At 43.7% G+C, this 20,212-nt stretch overlaps 1 protein-coding gene across 3 annotated transcripts in view; it reads left to right on the top strand.

The window, feature by feature from the left end:
* The window catches only part of TRAF3IP1 (TRAF3 interacting protein 1), a 243,132-nt gene that overhangs the window by 144,198 nt on the left and 78,722 nt on the right, over positions 1-20,212 (top strand). For all 3 annotated transcript variants that reach the window (XM_058185485.1, XM_058185495.1, XM_058185504.1), the window contains exons 11-12: positions 7,290-7,404; positions 8,469-8,505. In XM_058185485.1, the coding sequence (XP_058041468.1) occupies positions 7,290-7,404; positions 8,469-8,505 (152 nt within the window). The remainder of the gene's footprint in view (positions 1-7,289; positions 7,405-8,468; positions 8,506-20,212) is intronic.

Raw genomic sequence — 20,212 nt, 5'->3', positions numbered from 1 at the left:
ACTGCTATTGAATACCTCTCACCGACCCGTGCGCTCTCACAGAGAGGGACTCCTCAGGGTGCCGTCGGCGCGACAGTGTCGTCTGGCGGCGCCCAGGGGAAGGGCCTTCTCTGTGGGGGCTCCCGCCCTCTGGAACGAACTCCCCCCAGGACTCCGTCAACTTCCGGACCTCCGAACCTTTCGTCGCGAGCTTAAAACTCACTTATTCATCTGCGCAGGACTGGGTTAGTTTTTTAAATTTATGGGTTTTTAATGGGTTTTGTATTATTTATTCTAAATTTTTAATCTCGGCCAATTGAATAAGTTTTTTAATTGTATTTTAATTGTATTTATATTGTAATATTATTGTGTATTTTTATCTGGCTGTGAACCGCCCTGAGTCCTTCGGGAGAAGGGCGTAATAGAAATTTAAATAATAAATAAATAAATAATAAATAAATATACCATTGTCCTGAGAAGACATATTCTTAATCAACATTGTTGTTTTCTGTTTGTTTATTTTGAAACCTGCCATAGCCCCAATATCATTTAATTTCCTCATCAAATATTCTATATTATTTTTGGATCCTGTAAAAATATGACGAGATCATCAGCAAATGCCTCAATTTATAAACTTCTTTCTTAATATTTATACCCTTTATTTTATCATGTTGTCTGATACCTCTATTCAGAACTATTGAAAACTATTGGAAACTGTGCTATTGAAATTCTTGGACAACCATTTGTCCGGAATGGTATAAGACAGTAATGGCAAACCTTTTTACCATCATGTGCCAAAAGCGGGTGGAGCGCAGGGAACCTCAGAAAGGTGAAAATATCCTCCCCCAGCCGTCTGGAGGCCCTCCAAAGGCTTGAAATGGCCCATTTCTGGACTTCTGGTAGGCCCATTTTTCACCCCACCAAAACTTCTGCGCGAGCCCTGTACTTACCAGACATCCAAAATGGCCGTGTGGAGACTCCTGGAAGGGGAGGGATGGCATGGGCATTCGCGCATGTCTCCCGCATGCATGGCAGAGACCTAAAAAACAGCTGGCCAGCAGGAGGCGCTCACACATGCGTGGTGGAGGTGATCTAGGGCAACGGCTCACATGCCCGCAGAAATGGCCATAGGTTCACCATCACGGATATAAGGTGTCCTGCTTGAGCAAGGAATTGGATTAGAAGATGTCCACGTTACCTTCCAATCCTGTTGTTGTGGTTTTAACTCCCACTCTTGTCAACAGAAGACCTTTAGCTCCTGCTTTTCACAAGCACTTGGAAGTTGTAGTAGGTTTAGAATGTTATGAGTTATTTATTATTTGATTTATTTGATTTATTTGATTTTTATACCGCCCTTCTCCCGAAGGACTCAGGGCGGTGTACAGGCAAAAATAAAACAGATAGTACAATATACAATTTAAAATGCAATTAAAAAACTTATTTTAAAATTGGCCTGAAAAATATACAATGAACTAAAAACCCCATTTTAAAATTAGTTTATAAAATTTAAAATTTAATAAAATTCAATTTAAGCCAGCCCCGCGCGAATAAAAAGATGTGTCTTCAGTTCGCGACGGAATGTCCGAAGGTCAGGTATTTGGCGTAAACCCGGGGGAAGTTCGTTCCAGAGTGTGGGAGCCCCCACAGAGAAGGACCTTCCCCTGGGGGCCACCAGCCGACATTGCTTGGCGGACGGCACCCTGAGAAGTCCCTCTCTGTGAGAGCGTACGGGTTGGTGGGAGGCATGTGGTAACAGGCGGTCCCGTAAGTACCCAGGCCCTAAGCCATGGAGCGCTTTAAAGGTAGTAACCAAAACCTTAAAGTGCACCCGAAAGGCCACAGGTAGCCAGTGCAGTCTGCGCAGGAGCGGTGTTATATGGGAGCTACGCGGAGCTCCCTCTATCACCCGCGCAGCTGCATTCTGGACTAACTGAAGCCTCCGAGTGCACTTCAAGGGGAGCCCCATGTAGAGAGCATTACAATAATCCAAGTGAGAGGTAACGAGCGCATGAGTGGCCGTGCACAAGGCATCCCGATCAAGGAAGGGGCGCAACTGCCGAACCAGGCGAACCTGGTGGAAGGCCCCCCTGGAGACGGCCGTCAAATGATCTTCAAACAACAGCCGTTCATCCAGGAGGACACCTAAGTTGCGCACCCTATCCTTTGGGGCCAATAACTCGCCTCCAACAGTCAGCCGCGGCTGCAGCTGACTGAATCGGGGTGCCTGCATCCACAGCCACTCCGTCTTGGAGGAATTAAGCTTGAGCCTGTTTCTCCCCATCCAGACCCGTACGGCTTCCACGCATCGGGACAGCACTTCAACAGCTTCATTGGGGTGGCCTGGGGTGGAAAAGTACAGCTGGGTGTCATCAGCGTACAGCTGGTATCTCACCCCAAAGCCACTGATGATCTCACCCAATGGCTTCATATAGATGTTGAACAGAAGGGGCGAGAGAATCGACCCTTGCGGCACCCCACAAGTGAGGTGTCTCGCGGTCAACCTCTGCCCCCCTGTCAACACCGTCTGCGACCGGTCAGAGAGATAGGAGGAGAACCACCGATACACGGTGCCTCCCACTCCCAATCCCCCCAACCAGCGCAGCAAGATACCATGGTCGATGGTATCAAAAGCCGCTGAGAGGTCTAATAGGACCAGGGCAGAGGAATAACCCCTGGCCCTGGCCCTCCAGAGATCATCCACCAATGCGACCAAAGCTGTCTCCGTGCTGTACCCGGGTCGGAAGCCGGACTGGAACGGGTCTAGATAGAGTTATGCTAAATTTTATACCCAGCAGACAGTTATGGGTATACCTTTGTAACTCTGCTACTATAAGAGTTTATATAGACACCCATCTCACCAAAAGCAACTCTGGGCAGCACATAATAAATAGAACAGTCAATTAAAAAACAAAAAAAACCTAAAGCATCACAGTAATAAATATCATTAAAAAATACTAACTATAGGTGAAGGGGAGATAAAAATAGCTCCTTTAGTATTATAACTCATAAAGAAGTAATTTCTTCTACTTCTATTAATACTTTTGGGGTTTTTTTATTTCATTTTGTCATAACAGTATACACAAACATTGTCATAAATAAAACAACATATCATGAAGAAAATATATATATATATATTTATTGATTGATTATTTATTTATTTATTGATCAAATTTATATACCGCCCTATCTCCCGAAGGACTCAGGGCGGTGTACAGGCATTTAAAAACATATAAATACAATATAAAAACAATTAAAAAACTTATTCTAAAAAAGCCCGTTAATTTAGAATTAAAAATATAAAATAAAACCCAATTTAAAACCAGTAATTTAAAATCTAGCTCAGTCCTGCACAGTTAAATAAATATGTTTTAAGCCCGCGGCGGAAGGTCCGGAGGTCCGAAAGCTGACGAAGTCCGGGGTAGTTCATTCCAGAGGTGGGAGCCCCCACAGAGAAGGCCCTTCCTGGGTGTCGCCAGGCGACATTGCAGCTGACGGCACCCTGAGGAGACCCTCTCTGTGAGAGCGCACGGTCGGTGAGAGATATTCGGTAGCAGTAGGCGGTCCCGTAGTAACCCGGCCCAATGCCATGGAGCGCTTTAAAGGTGGTCACCAGCACCTTGAAGCGCACCCGAAAGCCACAGGTAGCCAGTGCAGTCTGCGCAGGATGGGTGTTATCACGGAGCCACGAGGGCTCCAGCTATCACCAGCGCAGCCGCATTCTGAACTAACTGCAGCCTCCGGATGCCCTTCAAGGGAGCCCCATGTAGAGAGCATTGCAGTAATCCAGGCGGGGCGTCACGAGTGCGTGGTGACCGTGCATAGGGCATCCCGGTCCAGAAAGGCGCAACTGGCGTACCAGGCGAACCTGGTGAACGCTCTCCTGGAGACGGCCGTCAAATGATCTTCTAAAGACAGCCGTTCATCCAGGAGGACGCCTGTTGCGGACCCTTTCCATCGGGGCCAATGACTCGCCACCGATGGTCAGCCGCGGATTTAGCTGACTGTACCGGGATGCCGCATCCACAGCCACTCTGTCTTGGAGGATTGAGCTTGAGCCTATTTCTCCCCATCCAGACCCGTGACGGCCTCCAGGCACCGGGACAGCACTTGAGAGCTTCGTTGGGGTGTTCGGTGTGAAAAAATACAGCTGGGTGTCATCCGCATACAGCTGGTACTTCACACGAAACCACTGATGATCTCACCCAGCGGCTTCATGTAGATGTTAAACAGAAGGGCAGAGGATCGACCCCGCGGCACCCCACAAGTGAGGCGCCTCGGGGCCGACCTCTGCCCCCCCGTCAACACCGACTGCGACCGGTCGGAGAGATAGGAGGAGAACCACCGATAAACGGTGCCTCCCACTCCCAATCCCTCCAACCGGCGCAGCAGGATACCATGGTCGATGGTATATATATATATGGTATATATATATATATATATATAAATATATATATATATATATATATATATAAGTAAAAAAGATACGCATCAGCTATATTAATTTGATATAATGAAGGGAACAATAGGACAGGAACAGTAGGCACTTTTGTGCTCTTATGCATGCCCCTTATAATCCTCTTAGGAATGGGGCGAGGTCAATAGTAGACAGTTTTTGGTTGAAGATTTTGGGATTTTGAGTAGAGACTATGGAGTTGGGTAATGAGTTCCAAGCATTAACAACTCTGTTACAGAAGTCATTTTTTCTTCAATCAAGTTTGAAGCGGTTGACATTAAGCTTGAATCTATTTTTTGCTCTTGTAATATTGCGATTGAAGCTGAAGTAGTCTTTTACAGGAAGGATATTGCAATAGATGATTTTGTGTGTTAAACACAGGTCATGTCGAAGTCAACGGAGTTGTAAGTTTTCTAATCCCAAGATTTCAAGCCTGGTGGTATAAGGTATTTTGTTGTTTTCGGAGGAGCGAAGAACTCTTCTAGTAAAATATTTCTGGACGTGTTCTATTGTATTTATGTCAGAGATGTGGTATGGGTTCCAGACAGATGAGCTGTATTCAAGAATAGGTCTGGCAAATGTTTTGTATGCTCTAGTTAGTAGTGTAGAGTTTTTGGAAAAGAAGCTGCATAAAATTAGGTTTGCAACTTTTAGAGCCTTTTTTGCTATGTAGTTGCAGTGGGCTTTGGTGTCGTGTCCCACGCCTCCACTGATGGCCGGGTCAGGGAAATCCGAATCAGGCATGCCTCTGCAGCTCTGCCAAAGTCCTAGCAAAGTTCTCAAGGCAGGCAGGAGACCAGAAAGTGACTTCAGCAAGATAAGGTAGATTTTGCCTGACTCAGAGAATGCCAGAAAGCAGATCCTTTATATAGGCCATGGGGTGTGGCTCCATGACTCAGCACTTATCCAGGCCTGCCCCCCTCTTCCTTCTGTTGCCGCCGCCTATCAATTCTCCTGAAGCGAGGGTCACTCCAGTCTGCAGCTGTTGGTAATTAACCTTCCTCAGGCTCACATGCTGTGGGGGAGGGGGAGGGGTCTAGTTGCTCCATTTGCCTGGGCATGGAGCTAGGGCTGTGGTCTGGAGGCGCTTCTTCTTCCTCGGCCTGTCTGGGCATGGAGCCAGGGCTGGGGCCGGGAGACATGCTAGGACATTCCTCAGCGTTCGGAAGCAGATAAGACGGGCCCGGCTGCGGGGAAAGCGGACAAGGCACAACATTTGGCATTAAGGTCATTTGATATGAGAACTCCAAGATCTTTGACAGGGTGGGGGTCGTCAGTAAGGTAATGACCATCAAGTTTGTACTTGTTGATAGGATTCTTTTTTCCAATATATAAGACTGAGCATTTGCTGGTTGAGATTTGGAGTTGCCAAGTTTTAGACCAATCGGAAACTAAGTCGAGGTCTTCTTGTAGGGTAGAAGTATTGTTAGTGGTATTAAATAGTTTGACATCGTCAGCAAAGAGAACACAATAACTTGAGATGAGGTCACAGAGATCATTTATGTATAGTATGAAGAGTGTTGATCCAAGAACACTACCTTGGGGAACGCCACTTTTGACAGGAACAGGATTTGATATAGCATTGCCAATTTTGACCATTTGTTGTCTGTTTGACAGGAAGGCATTTATCCAATTGTGAAGAGGTCCTGAAATGCCGTAGGATTTTAGTTTGAGGAGTAGTTTATCATGTACTACTGAATCAAAAGCTTTGCAGAAGTCTATGTAGATTGCATCTATTGCTTTTCCTTGATCAAGGTTGGTAGTCCATATGTTTTTGCAGTGGAGAAGTTGTAAGTTACAAGACAATTTTTTTCTGAAACCAAATTGTTTATTAGAGAGAAGGTTGTTTGTTTCAAGGTGGAGTGTAATGGATTGGTTTATGATAGATTCCATTACTTTGCATGAGACACAACATAGAAAGATAGGTCTGTAATTTTCCACTAGGCTTGGATCTCCTTTTTTGAAGATAGGGATGACTGTGCCTAGGGACCAGAGTTTTGGAAGGGAACTAGTTTTGAAGGCTTTATTAAAGATTATGCTTAGGGGTTCAGTTATATTAATTGAAAGTTTTTTTAAAAAGTATACACATAGTCCATCTGGTCCAATAGATAATGATGGTTTCAGGTTGCGAAGGGCTTTTTCAACATTATCTTCTGTGAAGTCTATATGAAGTCTATATGTAGTCTATATGAAGTCTATATTCTATTTTAAGTATATTTATAATTAGTTTTAGCAACTGTGACTTGTTAAGCTTGAAATTGTCAGAAACATAGTAACTTTTATTTACAAAGTTACAAGAAACTACCAGCTCCATGTTGACAGATGAGAAATCAATTATATGAGTCTAGGGCTGCCGGCATTTTGCTGGCATCCACTTGCACAAGGTGAGGGTTATTCAAGGCAGGTAGAAAGCTACCATGTCCAATGTAGTAGCAGGCAGAAGACTCTGAATAAATGTTTGGTTTGGATTCAGTTTTTTGGAGAGGAGTCCAGTCTAGGTCATTCATATGTGACAATTATGATAAGTAAAATGGAAAAGGTTCACAAATTGTACTGCAAAGAAAATGTGGTTTGACGCAGCTACTTCAGGGATGCAGATCTTTCTTTACTCTACTTTGCGAGATGTTTTTAAAATAGGAAAATGTTGGGGTTTTTTTGAGAATAAAATAGTATGTTTTGAATTTCTCTCAAATTTCCACTTGTAAATGTAAATTTCCACTTGTAATGATTGTATCATTGAATTTTACAGCTTTTTAGAAAGAGCCTGGTTTGGAAGGAAGGTTTATTTTCTGCCTTAAAAATGTTATCTATGACAACTTAATATCTGAATTATTGTTCTGTTCTTATTTTCTTATAGAAATGGCAGTGCCAAAATGATATCCAATGTTATTATAGATAGAGAAGAAGAGGAGGATGACCAGTTTATAGTGAAAGCAGAACAGCAGCTACCTGAAATAACAGAACTGAAAATGGTTAGTTTATGTGCTTTCTTATTTAAATATGAAAATGTTAATGTGTTGTCAACTGTTTTGCTCTCATTTTCTTTGTGGGATTTCAATAGGTTACTTTCCATTTATATCTGGCTGTTGAAAGTTCAAATCTAGACTTCAGGTGGAGACATTTTCCAATCTTAGTTAATCTAAGAAGATTTGCAGTTATCTTTAGAATGATAAATATACATAATATATTCTGCATTCAATGCAGAAAAATGTGGATGTTACATTACATCATGTCCCCATGTACAAGGGAACCTATTAACACCCTAATAGGTTTGAACCTGATCCATTTTGTATATTTGAAGAGTTCTAAATAGGACAAAACTGGTCATATACTTTCTCCTGTGATCAATGTAAGTAAAAAAATTTACTTCTTTTTCTTGACAAATATAAGAAAAATATTAGGCTGGTTTGTCCTCAGAATTCGATGGATATCTGAAGTCAGTGGAAGATCTTGCTCACACTTCTGTATTTATTTCTCTGTGAATATGATCTGTTCTCCCTAGAAGTACTAAAACTAGATAAAGAGAAGCCAATTAAAAATTAGTCAAAACATTATACTTGTTCAATTATTTATTGAGGAAAATGATCGAAAGTTGTGATTTGTATGTGACAAAAGTATATGAACATCTAGGATTATCACTTTATTGGAAGGGGAAAATAAAGTCATAAAAATTTCATCAATGAGATGATACTCAAGTGTGAGTATGACAACTGACAACAAAAATTTTAAAAATCATTACCTGGAGAAACATCTTTTTCATACACTGTGTGTATAATTATTAGGCAAGTATTTTGACCATATCATCATTTTTATGCCTATTTCTATCTCCAAGCTGCATAAACTTGAATGTTTATGTACTGTTTTCCTTCACCATAAATCTCCCATTTAAGAAGGGCCCACAAGTTCTCAATAGGCCAGATATTTATTTTCTGCAATTATATAATTTTGGGTTTTACCTGTTGAATGAACTCATTGAACCTTTAACAATTTGGACGCCTCTTCTATAATTCAGAAACATTTTGTTTATTTAATTTAGGAGGCAACAGTAGAGCTTGAAGGAGATGAGAAACATGGTAAGTGTTTTGTTCAATATTTTCCTCTGCTTTTATGTGTTCATTTTTATTAGTCCATCATATAGCTAAATTTCAGAAAACAGAACTGATTTAGTTGAAAGTCATATTTTCTTTAGCTCTGACTTTTCCTACTTTTGATAAAGATCCTTAGATCCTTAGTTTTTGTTCACCTCTTTTCATTATTTAACTACTTGATCCAAATTTTGCTTCTTTATTTGTTAACATTTTTCTTTCATTGCAGCCTAGTAAAAATAATTATTTTCATGGTTTCTATGAATTACATTTCATATTTGCATCTGTACAGAACATATTTTAGCTAAACCAAAAGGTAGTAACTCTCTTCCATCTTCCTACATAATTGTAATCCAGTTTCTTTTTCTCTCCCACTCTGGTAACCTTGGAAGAAGCTTTCTCCAGAATGTGCTTCTTTTATTGCTTTACTTGTTTCCTTAAAAAAAAAAGATTTCTGCTATTTTATCCTTATCCCTTTTTAATATCACCATTGCGAGAATAAATATTTTATCTTGAAGATCCTACATCAGATCCTGTTATATAAATAATTTAGTATATGATTTAAATTACTTATGGTATTATTCCTATTTCACAAGTAGATAATTACAAAAACTTCATACCACAGATGTGCAGAAACCATTGCTTTCACTTGCTCTTTGGGAGCAAGCTTGAAAACCATTTGGGGTGCATCAACAATTAATGTTCGTAAGGCTCCATTCCCCACCCATTTGCTCAGTTTGCCAAAGAAAAGTTTAATATACATAAACATTAGAAGTAAAGTTGATTTCCCACTCATGCCATTCCATCTAGCCCAATAACCAATCAGTAATGTCTAAAGGCTCATTTAAGAAGCTGAAAGAATACAAATAGAAAATAGAGCTTTCCTTCCATTTTCTAGAATATAAGAGGATCCTAACTTTTTCTGCCTAAGGCAAGAATAGGTGCATTGAGCTGAATATGTATAGGTATTCATTGATTTAAAACCACAATTGAGTCCAAAATTTCAATTGCTAAGCAAGACAGTTGTTAAGTAAGTTTTTTCCCACTTTACAACCTTTCGTGACACAATTGTTAAGTGAATCACCATGGTTATTTAATAACACAGTTGTTAAGTGAATCTGGTTTCCCCATTGACTTTACTTGTCAAAAGGTTCTAAAAGGTGATCACATGACACCTACTGGGATACTGCAGCCATCATAAATACATGCCAGTTGCCAAGCATCCAAATTTTGATCACATGACCATGTGGATGCTGCAGCAGTCATAAGTAAAAAAATAGTTATAGGTCACTTTTTTCAGTAGTGTTGTAAACTTGAACAGTCACTAAACAACTGATTGTAAATTGAGGACAACTTGTAATCTGTAGAAGTGCTCAGGATAGATAGTTTCCAAATGTTACATATCCATTCTCCATGGTGGGCCTTTCTACAGCCCCAAATCAGAGGTGAAGCAAAAATAGAATTATTTGTAATATTGCTGTATTGGTTGAAAGAAATCAAACTAAATTTACACCAAATTTACATCACCAAACTCTCATCAAGAAATCCAGGGCAATGGCTGGCTCATGTGATAGAAAATTTTCTTTCAAGAAAGCAGTCAGTAAAGATGATAAAAGGACTTCCATGAACTGTATAACGAAAGAACAATACATAATTGAGGGAGTCAAATGGTCAGAAGGCTGCTTCAGTTCTAAAGAAAGATAGCAACCTATTTCAGACAGAAGTTCTTGGGGTGATTTTTCTCGGTCAACCAATCTGAGAAGGGGAATGATGATGTTACATTTTCTTCATTTGTATATTATCTGATGAATATAGATCAGTACAAGAAAGGGTCATTGCAATGGCACTATCTAGCTTTACGAGCATTGACAGGTACAGAGAACTCTTTTTTGATTGAGGCAATCTTGTGTTGTATTATAGCAGACACTAGTTGTTTCAATCAACATGTACTGAAGAGAGAGCCCTTCAGTCACACCTTTTTGTCATCTCATTAATTAGAACATCTAACTCATTCCTTTAAGAGGCTGATTATCTTAGGGATTTTACATACTTTTTCTAACAAAGACAGTAAAAGTTGGTTCATTGTGTTAAATTAAATTATGATAGAAGGTTTGCCCAAGGAGTCCCATCATGAAAGGTGAAAGAAATTGACCAGAAGGTAGCTCTTGACTGTAATTCACCCAACATTATAGAATGCAAAGTCCCCAGGGATAAGATTGCCCCCTTGGCTATCCGAAAATCCCCCCAAAAACATGCCTTTAGTGGGTATTAGAATGAGTTGCCATTTTTCATTATTTTATACAGTTGATGTTTAATTTCTTTTATGGATTTTCAATTTTAATGTTTTATTGTTAACTACCTAGAGTTGTTGAGATGGTATAAAATTATATAAATAAATGAAAAAAGACTCCAAATGAATATTCTACTTTAAGTGTGATTGAGAGAAATATGAGGGGTTCTGGGTGCTCTCTAAGCTTGGTTGTCTTTCAGATGTTTCATTACCCTAATTAGGTAACATCATTAGTGCTGATGATGTTACCTAGTCTGGGTAATGAAAGGACCTCTCATTTCAATCATGAGATACAAATACTCCATTATAGCTTGATGGAAAATAGCCAAGGAAAATGGGCAAAAAAAATGATATAGCTCATGATCACAGAAGCACACCTTAGATTAAACTAATAGCAATGTACCATTACAAACCTCAGAGAACATTATATCAGAGCACATGGAGAGGCTGGACACCACCATCATGAGTATTTCCTAGAGATATGCCAGAAAATGTAAAAACAAACTTCAAAAGAAACTGTTCAAACTAAACCCCAAAATCAAGGAGACACCAGAGCACAAATGTGTAGTCAACATGTCCAGTCATCCACTATCCATGGCAGAACACAATATTCTACAGAAAAGCCTCAACTATAACACAGATGATGCCAATCAATTGGAATTCTTTGCAGCCTTAGAAGGAACATTTGAAACTGCTAGACTACCCATAAAAGATCTATCACACAAACCATCATTCCACAAACCAGAAGAAAACAAGAACAGTCAACTTACAGCAAAGGACAGAGCAGCCCTCAAAAGCCTAAAAAAGACCAGACTATCATCTTCCCATCAGAAGACAAAAGCCAAACCACAGTTAATAATAATAATAATAACAACAGAGTTGGAAGGGACCTTGGAGGCCTTCTAGTCCAACCCCCTGCCCAGGCAGGAAACCCTACACCATCTCAGAGAGATGGTTATCCAACGTTTTCTTAAAAATTTAAAAATCTTAAAAAGTTATTAAGGTCAGATGACAATATATACAAAAAGTGAATTATTAAAAGAAAAGAAACTGTCAGCCTCCGCATCCTCTACATCCTAGTGAAATTTACCAGTCCAATAGATGATCAGATCAAGAGAACTCTCAGTGACTTACCAAGAAAGCCAAATTACCAAAGAGGACCAGTGATGAATGAGAAGCAGTGGACCTGTCTCTCATGCTTCTATGGATGCCCCAAAATACACAAGCTTGACATACCTCTCCCTCCAAGTGTTACCATTACCAGAGACCCCTACCTACAAGATCACAGAACAACTAATAAAAACACTTGGGCACCTTATAAGGGAAAGCATACACCATCACTCCCTACTACAATAGCTTAAAAAAATCAAAGACGTGGCAATAGATGAGGTCAAAATCATGGTCTCATTTGATATTACAGCCATTTTCAGGCCCATTGACCTGGAATTAGCCGAGAATCTCTGACAACATTACTCCACAGCACACTTGACTTAACCAAATACACAAAGATTGAAGTACTCAAGATCATGGATATTATCAACCTCTGTCTAATCATATACCAGTTGTTAACTTTGTGTGCAGTTTGAACTGGCTGAATCACCATGTCCGGCCCCCACCTCATGGCTCGCCACTCCTCACCTCACCCGGGCTCTCTTGCGGCAATTTCGGCATCTTGGCAGTCCTCTAACTGACCCCCTGCCACCCTCCAAACAAGTGATGGCGCAGGTAAAACCCCAAGGCAGCTCAAGTCGCCCAGAGGGAAGGGTTGGAGCTATTAAACAGTGGCCAAGCTAAGTGCCTTAAGGACCCCATCCATCACTGGGAGTCCAGGCACCTCAGTGGGCAGCAAGTGAGACCTCAGCTGGGCTCCTTGGCAGACAAGGGCTTCGCAGGGGGCCAATCTAGCGCCTGGAGCCAGCTCTGCCTTAAGGAGGCTGGGGGTGTTATTGGGGCTTCTGTGAAGAGGGGCTCAGGCCCAGTCCCCGTGTGGTGCCATGATCCACAACCTGCTACTGGTGCTGCATTGGCTACCCGGTTGGCCTCTTCATGGGCAGTTGCCTGCAAGTGGGTATGGAGGCAGTTCGAGAGGGGGTGCCCACCCTCCGTCCATGAGCCCGGCCCAGCACCCTTTCTCCTCCTCCTCCCCCGCAGGTGTCTCCAGAACTGCCGTCGTTTCTGCACCGGAATGAGGCTGCCGTCTTGACCTGTGTCTACCACCTGGGTGCGCTCTACATCTGCCTGCACAAGTTCATCAAGCAGTTTGCTGAGCACACCGAGCTGCTGCTGCTACCACCCCACCACAGATGCACCCTTTCCAGCCTGCATGGTGGACTGTGGCACCGGCTGAGCCCAGACACACAGAGAGGGGAGGGGATGAATGGGTAACTGGGCATGTGGCTGACAGTTGGCTTCCAGTGCTGGAGAAGGTGGAGAAGGGAAGTGTAACAGAATCATCAGTACTTGGAATACTTTACCTGACTCTGTTGTCTCTTCCCACAATCCTAAAAGTTTTATCCAAAAACTTTCTACTATTGACCTCACCCCATTCCTAAGAGGACCATAAGGGGCGTGCATAAGCGCACAAACGTGCCTACCGTTCCTGTCCTATTGTTTTTCTTTTCTTTTTTCTATATATATGCTTATACCTCCTTATATTTACTCATATATGTTTATATACTATATAATCTTTTGTATGATTCCTACATATATTGTTGTGACAAAATAAAATAAATAAATAAAAAGTGGCCAGGCTGCTGCTGCCTTTTCTTTCTTTCTTTTTTTGTGTATGTTTTATTTGCAGTTTTTCTTTAACATTTTTGTGGACAGTGTAATGACTGGGTTAACATATTTTTCACCCAATGCTCACAATACTCTGTAAATTACATATACATCATTTTTATCTTCCAACTTCAAGATATTCTTCTATGTATCAATCTATATTTTCCCAATTTATACTTATTTCTTTATTTTTCCTATTTGTTGGGGTTCTGATGTCATTATCTTTAAACAATACTGTTCTCTCTTTATGATTTTTATCACTTTTTCCAAAAGTATATGTAAACATCAATAACATTTCTTTATATAATATTTATTTATTTATTTATTTATTTAATCACATTTTTATACCGCCCTTCTCCTGAAGGACTCAGGGCGGTTTACAGCCAGATAAAAACAACAGAATAAATACAGAATAAAATAATATTTAAAAAACTTATTCAATTTGGCCCAAATTAAAATATCTTTAAAACAATAAAACCCACTAAAATTAAAACCAAATAAAATCTAAAATCCTATGCCAGCCCTGCGTGGATGAATGTCTTCAGCTCGCGGCGAAAGGTTCGAAGGTCAGGAAGTTGGCGAAGTCCTGGGGGAAGTTTATTCCAGAGGGTGGGAGCCCCCACAGAGAAGGCCCTTCCTCTGGGCGCCGCCAACCAACATTGTTTGGTGGACGGCACCCTAAGGAGTCCCTCTCTGAGAGCGCATGGGTCGGTGGGAGGCAGTCGGTAGCAGTAGGCGGTCCCGTAAGTAACCCGGTCCTAAGCCATGGAGCGCTTTAAAGGTAGTAACCAGCACCTTGAAGTGCACCCGGAAGACCACAGGTAGCCAGTGCAGCCTGCGCAGGAGTGGTGTCACATGGGAGCCACGAGCGGCTCCCTCTATCACCCGCGCAGCTGCATTCTGAACCAACTGAAGCCTCCGGGTGCTTTTCAAGGGGAGCCCCATGTAGAGAGCATTGCAGTAATCTAAGCGAGAGGTAACCAGAGCATGAGTGACCGTGCATAGGGCATCCTGGTCAAGGAAGGGCGCAACTGGCGAATCAGGCGAACCTGATAGAAAGCTCTCCTGGAGATGGCCGTCAGGTGATCTTCAAAAGACAACTGCCCATCCAGGAGAACGCCCAAGTTGCGCACCTTTTCCATCGGGGCCAATGACTCGCCCCCAACAGTCAGCCGCGGCTGCAGCTGACTGTACCAGGGTGCCGGCATCCACAGCCACTCCGTCTTGGAGGGATTGAGCTTGAGCCTGTTTCTCCCCATCCAGACCCGTACGGCTTCCAGACACCAGGACAGTACTTCGATAGCTTCGTTGGGGTGGCCTGGGGTGGAAAAGTACAGCTGCGTATCATCAGCGTACAATTGGTACCTCACCCCAAAACCACTGATGATCTCACCCAACGGCTTCATATAGATGTTGAGAGAATCGACCCCTGCGGCACCCCACAAGTGAGGCTCCTCGGGGTCGATCTCTGCCCCCCTGCCAATACCGTCTGCGACCGGTCAGAGAGATAGGAGGAGAACCACCGATAAACGGTGCCTCCCACTCCCAAACTCCCCAGCCGGTGCAGCAGGATACCATGGTCGATGGTATCGAAAGCCGCTGAGAGGTCTAATAGGACCAGAGCAGAGGAATAACCCCTATCCCTGGCCCTCCAGAGATCATCAATCAACGTGACCAAAGTCGTCTCCGTACTGTATCCGGGCCGAAAGCCAGACTGGAACGGGTCTAGATAGACAGTTTCCTCCAGGTATTGGGGTAATTGACGTACTACCACACTCGCTACAACCGTCGCCACAAAGCGAAAGTTGGAGACCGGACGATAATTTCCTAAAACAGCTGGGTCCAGGGAAGGCTTCTTGAGGAGGGTCTCACCACCGCCTCTTTCAAGGCAGCAGGAAAAACCCCGTCCAACAACGAAGCATTAGTAATCCCCCGGAGCCAGCCTTGTGTCACCTCCTGCGTGGCCAGTACCAGCCAGGAGGGACACGGGTCCAGTAAACATGTGGTGGCATTCAACTTCCCCAACAACCTGTCCATGTCCTCAGGAGCCACAGGGTCAAACTCATCCCAAACAGTCTCAACAAGATGAGTCTCTGACCTCTCACCTGGATCTACCCAATTTTGATCCAGCCCATCCCGAAGCTGAACGATTTTATCGTATAGATAACCACTAAACTCCTCGGCACGTCCCTGTAATGGGTCATCCCGCACCCCCTGTTGAAGGAGAGAGTGGGTCATCCGAAACAGGGCGGCCGGGCGGTTATCTGCCAACGCAATGAGGGAGGAGATATAGCAACGTCTCGCTTCCCTCAATGCCACTAGGTAGGTCCTACTATATGACCTAACTAGTGTCCTGTCAGCTTCCGAATGGCTGGATCTCCAGGCACTCTCTAGGCGTCTTCTCCGGCGTTTCATCTCGTTCAGCTCCTCAGAGAACCAAGTAGCTGGATGAGACCTGCGCCGGGTCAGAGGCCACAAAGGCACGACACGGTCTAGAGCCCCAACCGCGGCCCGTTCCCAAGCCGCGACCAGTTCTTCAGCCGTGCCATGGACCAGACCCTCAGGGAATGGCCCAAGCTCCGTCCGGAACCTCTCCGGGTCCATCAGGCGCCTGGGACGGAACCAATGTATTGGTCCCATCTCCCTGCGGTGTTGAGTGGCGGTCCAAAAGTCCAGACTAAGGAGAGAATGATCTGACCATGACAAAGGCTCGATGACTAAATCTCTTAAATCCAGATCATTCAACCACTGTCCAAAGATAAAAATCAGATCCAGTGTGCCTCCCCCAATGTGAGTAGGGCCATCAACTACTTGAGTCAGGTCCATGGCCGTCATGGAAGGCATGAACTCCTGAGCTGCTGCCGATGCCACGCCGGTCGATGGCAGGTTGAAGTCCCCCATGACCATAAGTCTGGGGGTCTCCACCGCCACCCCAGTGAGCATCTCCAGCAGCCCAGGCAGGGCCGTTGTCACGTAGCAAGGAGCCAGGTACGTGATCAACAAGCCCACCTGAACTCTATGACCCCACTTCACAAAAGGGATTCACAACCGGATATCTGAGGAATAGTGGTCTCCCTCGGTTCTAGACTTTATTTAATAACAACCGCCACCCCACCCCACCCCTACCTTGGGTCCTCGGCTGATGGAATGCTCGGAAACCTGGAGGGCAAATTTCAACAAGGGGAACCCCCCCTTCCGTGCCCAACCAGGTCTCCATAATGCCCATAAGATCCGCAGCACCCCCCTGTATAAGATCATGTACCAGGGGGGCTTTATTGACGACAGACCGTGCATTGTACAACATCAGCTGAAGGCTCAAGCCCGGAGGGTTCTGACCACTCAGGGAACGGGAAAAGTTTGAGGGGCCAGGGCGAGCGATTGCTTTTAAACAGCGAACGTGCACCCCCGGGAAGCGGTACGGCCCCTCCCTTCTGCCATATCTGCCCCTCCCACTTACCGTGCAGATGGAACCACCCTCATTAACAGGAACATAACCCTTCCCCCCTACCTTCGAACCTATATTTATTTTATTTATTTTATTAGATTTTTATACCGCTCTTCTCCCGAAGGACTCAGGGCGGTGTACAGCCAAATAGTAAAAAACCCCACAATATACACATTAAAACAAAACTTAAAACCGAGCATATAACTTAAATGGCCAAAATTTAAAACAATTTAAAACCCTAAGATACGTAAAAAACCCAATTAAAAATTTAATAAAACTTTTTAAGCCAGTCCCGCTTGAATAAATAAATGCATTTTCAGCTCACGGCGAAAGGTCCGAAGATCAGGCAATTGGCATAAACCAGGGGGAAGTTCGTTCCAGAGAGTAGGAGCTGCAACAGAGAAGGCCCTACCCCTGGGGGCCGCCAGCCGACATTGTTTGGCGGACAGCACCCTGAGAAGACCCTCTCTGTGTGAGCGTACGGGTCGGTGGGAGGCATAAAGTAACAGCAGGCGGTCCCGTAAGTACCCGGGCCCTAAGCCATGGAGCGCTTTAAAGGTGGTAACCAAAATCTTAAAGTGCACCCGAAAGACCACAGGAAGCCAGTGCAGACTGCGCAGGATTGGTGTTACATGGGAGCAACAGGTGGCTCCCACTATTACCCGCGCAGCTGCATTCTGAACTAGCTGAAGCCTCCGGGTGCACTTCAAGGGCAGCCCCATGTAGAGAGCATTGCAATAATCCAAACGAGAAGTGACAAGAGCGTGAGTGACCGTGCCTAAGGCATCCCGGTCAAAGAAGGGGCGCAACTGGCGGGCCAAGCGTACTTGGTAAAAGGCCCTCCTGGAGATGGCCGCCAAATGATCCTCAAATGACAGCCGCCCATCCAGGAGGACACCCAAATTGCGCACCCTTTCCATTGGGGCCAATAACTCACCCCCAACAGTCAGCTGTGGTTGTGTGGCGGGAGGATTGGAATAATCCATAAATCCATTATTCCTCCTTCCTAATATGATACCTGTACTTTTAATATATCTCTTTATATTCAACTACCTTATATTTTATATCTTATGATTGTCTGCTGTGTAACCTCAATATAAATGAGGAACTGAATGTGCCAGCTGAACAGGAACATTGCTAAATCCTATAAGAGATAGAACATAACAGGAAGCCATATGGGGATGTATGATACTTGCTCAACCCTTACTGTATTTGGATATTAGGTGCTTTTTGCTGTATGACATGTATTATTAAGATGTGAAACTGTACTTTCTGTACTTTTCCATAGTTACTTCTGCTTTTTGACTTAGGGGTTTTAAAACCACCTGCCTGGGCGTTTCCCGGGCAGTCCAGATTTTGGTGTTTGAACACACTGGGCTCTGATGCATCATTAAAGTCTGTTTCTCTCACCTTCCTGGTCTCGAGTCTTTCTCTTGGCAACATGTGGCAGTAACTGGACACTTGGACTTTGCTGCTACAACTCCAGCTGACTGTACCGGGGTGCCGGCATCCACAGCCACTCCGTCTTGGAGGGATTGAGCTTGAGTCTGTTTCTCCCCATCCAGACCCGTACGGCTTCCAGACACCGGGACAGCATTTCAACAGCTTCGTTGGGGTGGCCGGGGTGGAGAAGTACAGCTGTGTGTCATCAGCGTACAGATGGTAACTCACCCCGAAGCCACTGATGACCTCACCCAGCGGCTTCATATAGATGTTGAACAGGAGAGGCGAGAGAATCGACCCCTGAGGCACCCCACAAGTAAGGCGCCTCGTGGTCGATCTCTGCCCCCCTGTCAACATCGTCTGCGACCGGTCAGAGAGATAGGAGGAGAACCACCGATAAAACGGTGCCTCCCACTCCCAAACCCTCCAACCGGTGCAACAGGATACCATGGTCGATGGTATCAAAAGCCACTGAGAGATCTAATAGGACCAGGGCAGAGGAACAACCCCTATCCCTGGCCCTCCAGAGGTCATCCACCAAGGCGACCAAAGCTGTCTCCGTGCTATGAGCGGGCCGGAAGCCGGACTGGAACGGGTCTAGATAGTAGAAACGCCGCGAGCACATGCAGGAACTGGCCCCCTCCCCGATGGGTTACACCCCATACCCGTCCTTGCCGTCCCCCCTTTAAAAATTCCCTCTCTTAAAAAACCCCAAAGGTTCCTTCTAGACGCATGCTTATACTTATTAACCCCTAATATTTTAATATAATAAATATCACTCAGTGTTCCATCACATTTTCAATTCCTCAGTTTTCTCTAAACACCAATAAAACCAGTTATCAATATGATTTAATCAGTCCCATGATTATATTTCTTAAGTCCCCTGAATTTATAGTTCTTGAAAACTATATTTTCCAATATATTTTTACATCCTGTTAATCATAATAATACCTTTAGATCAGTGGTGAAATTTGAACCAGTTACTACTGGTTCACTGGCTGCACAGGCGCTCTGCATGCATGCATGCACAGTACACGCCAAAAGAAGTCATGGGGTAAGTAGAACAGCATGCAAGGGGGGTTATCAGCTGTGGTGCATGATCTTTTTTTTTTACTTTTAAAAGCATTTTTTTTACAACTGATTCGGCTGAATAGATTGTAAAAAATACTTTTAAAAGTAAAAAAAAAGGCTCTGACAATTGCGTGGCTCAGCTATGATTTTCAGAACCTTTTTTTACCTTTTAAAAGCATTTTTTGAAAGAAGCAGCCAGCGGGCGACCGGGTGAGCATGGGCGGGGTGGGGGAGGCAAGTGATTTTTGCTACCGGTTCTCCAAACCAGCCGCTGCCATCGCTACCGGATTAACCGATCCGGCCCAAACGGGGAGCATTTCATCCCTGCTTTAGATATACCTAGTCCTAGTCTTCCACCTCCTAATCTTAATATATTTATGTTTATAATACATTATGTTATATATCTATATATGTGCTACTATTTTTCCAATTTTAACTTTCCACTTATTTCCATTGGTTTTCAATATTGTTACTGTATTGCAAAATATTATATCTCTATCCATCATCCCTCAACCTTTTTAGAATTTCATCATTTATTGGTTTTGGGGTGATTCTTTTATGTTTCTCTCTTGGAATCCTATATGTCTTTCTAGCATTTTCACACAGACTGATTGTTCCCTCTTGCCTTACCCTTCTGCTGCATCTTTTGAATATTCATTCATAACTCT

The sequence above is a fragment of the Ahaetulla prasina genome, chromosome 1 (genome assembly GCF_028640845.1).
Source record: "Ahaetulla prasina isolate Xishuangbanna chromosome 1, ASM2864084v1, whole genome shotgun sequence".
NCBI classification, from domain to species: Eukaryota; Metazoa; Chordata; class Lepidosauria; order Squamata; family Colubridae; genus Ahaetulla; species Ahaetulla prasina.
This window is presented reverse-complemented; position numbering and strand designations above follow the sequence as displayed.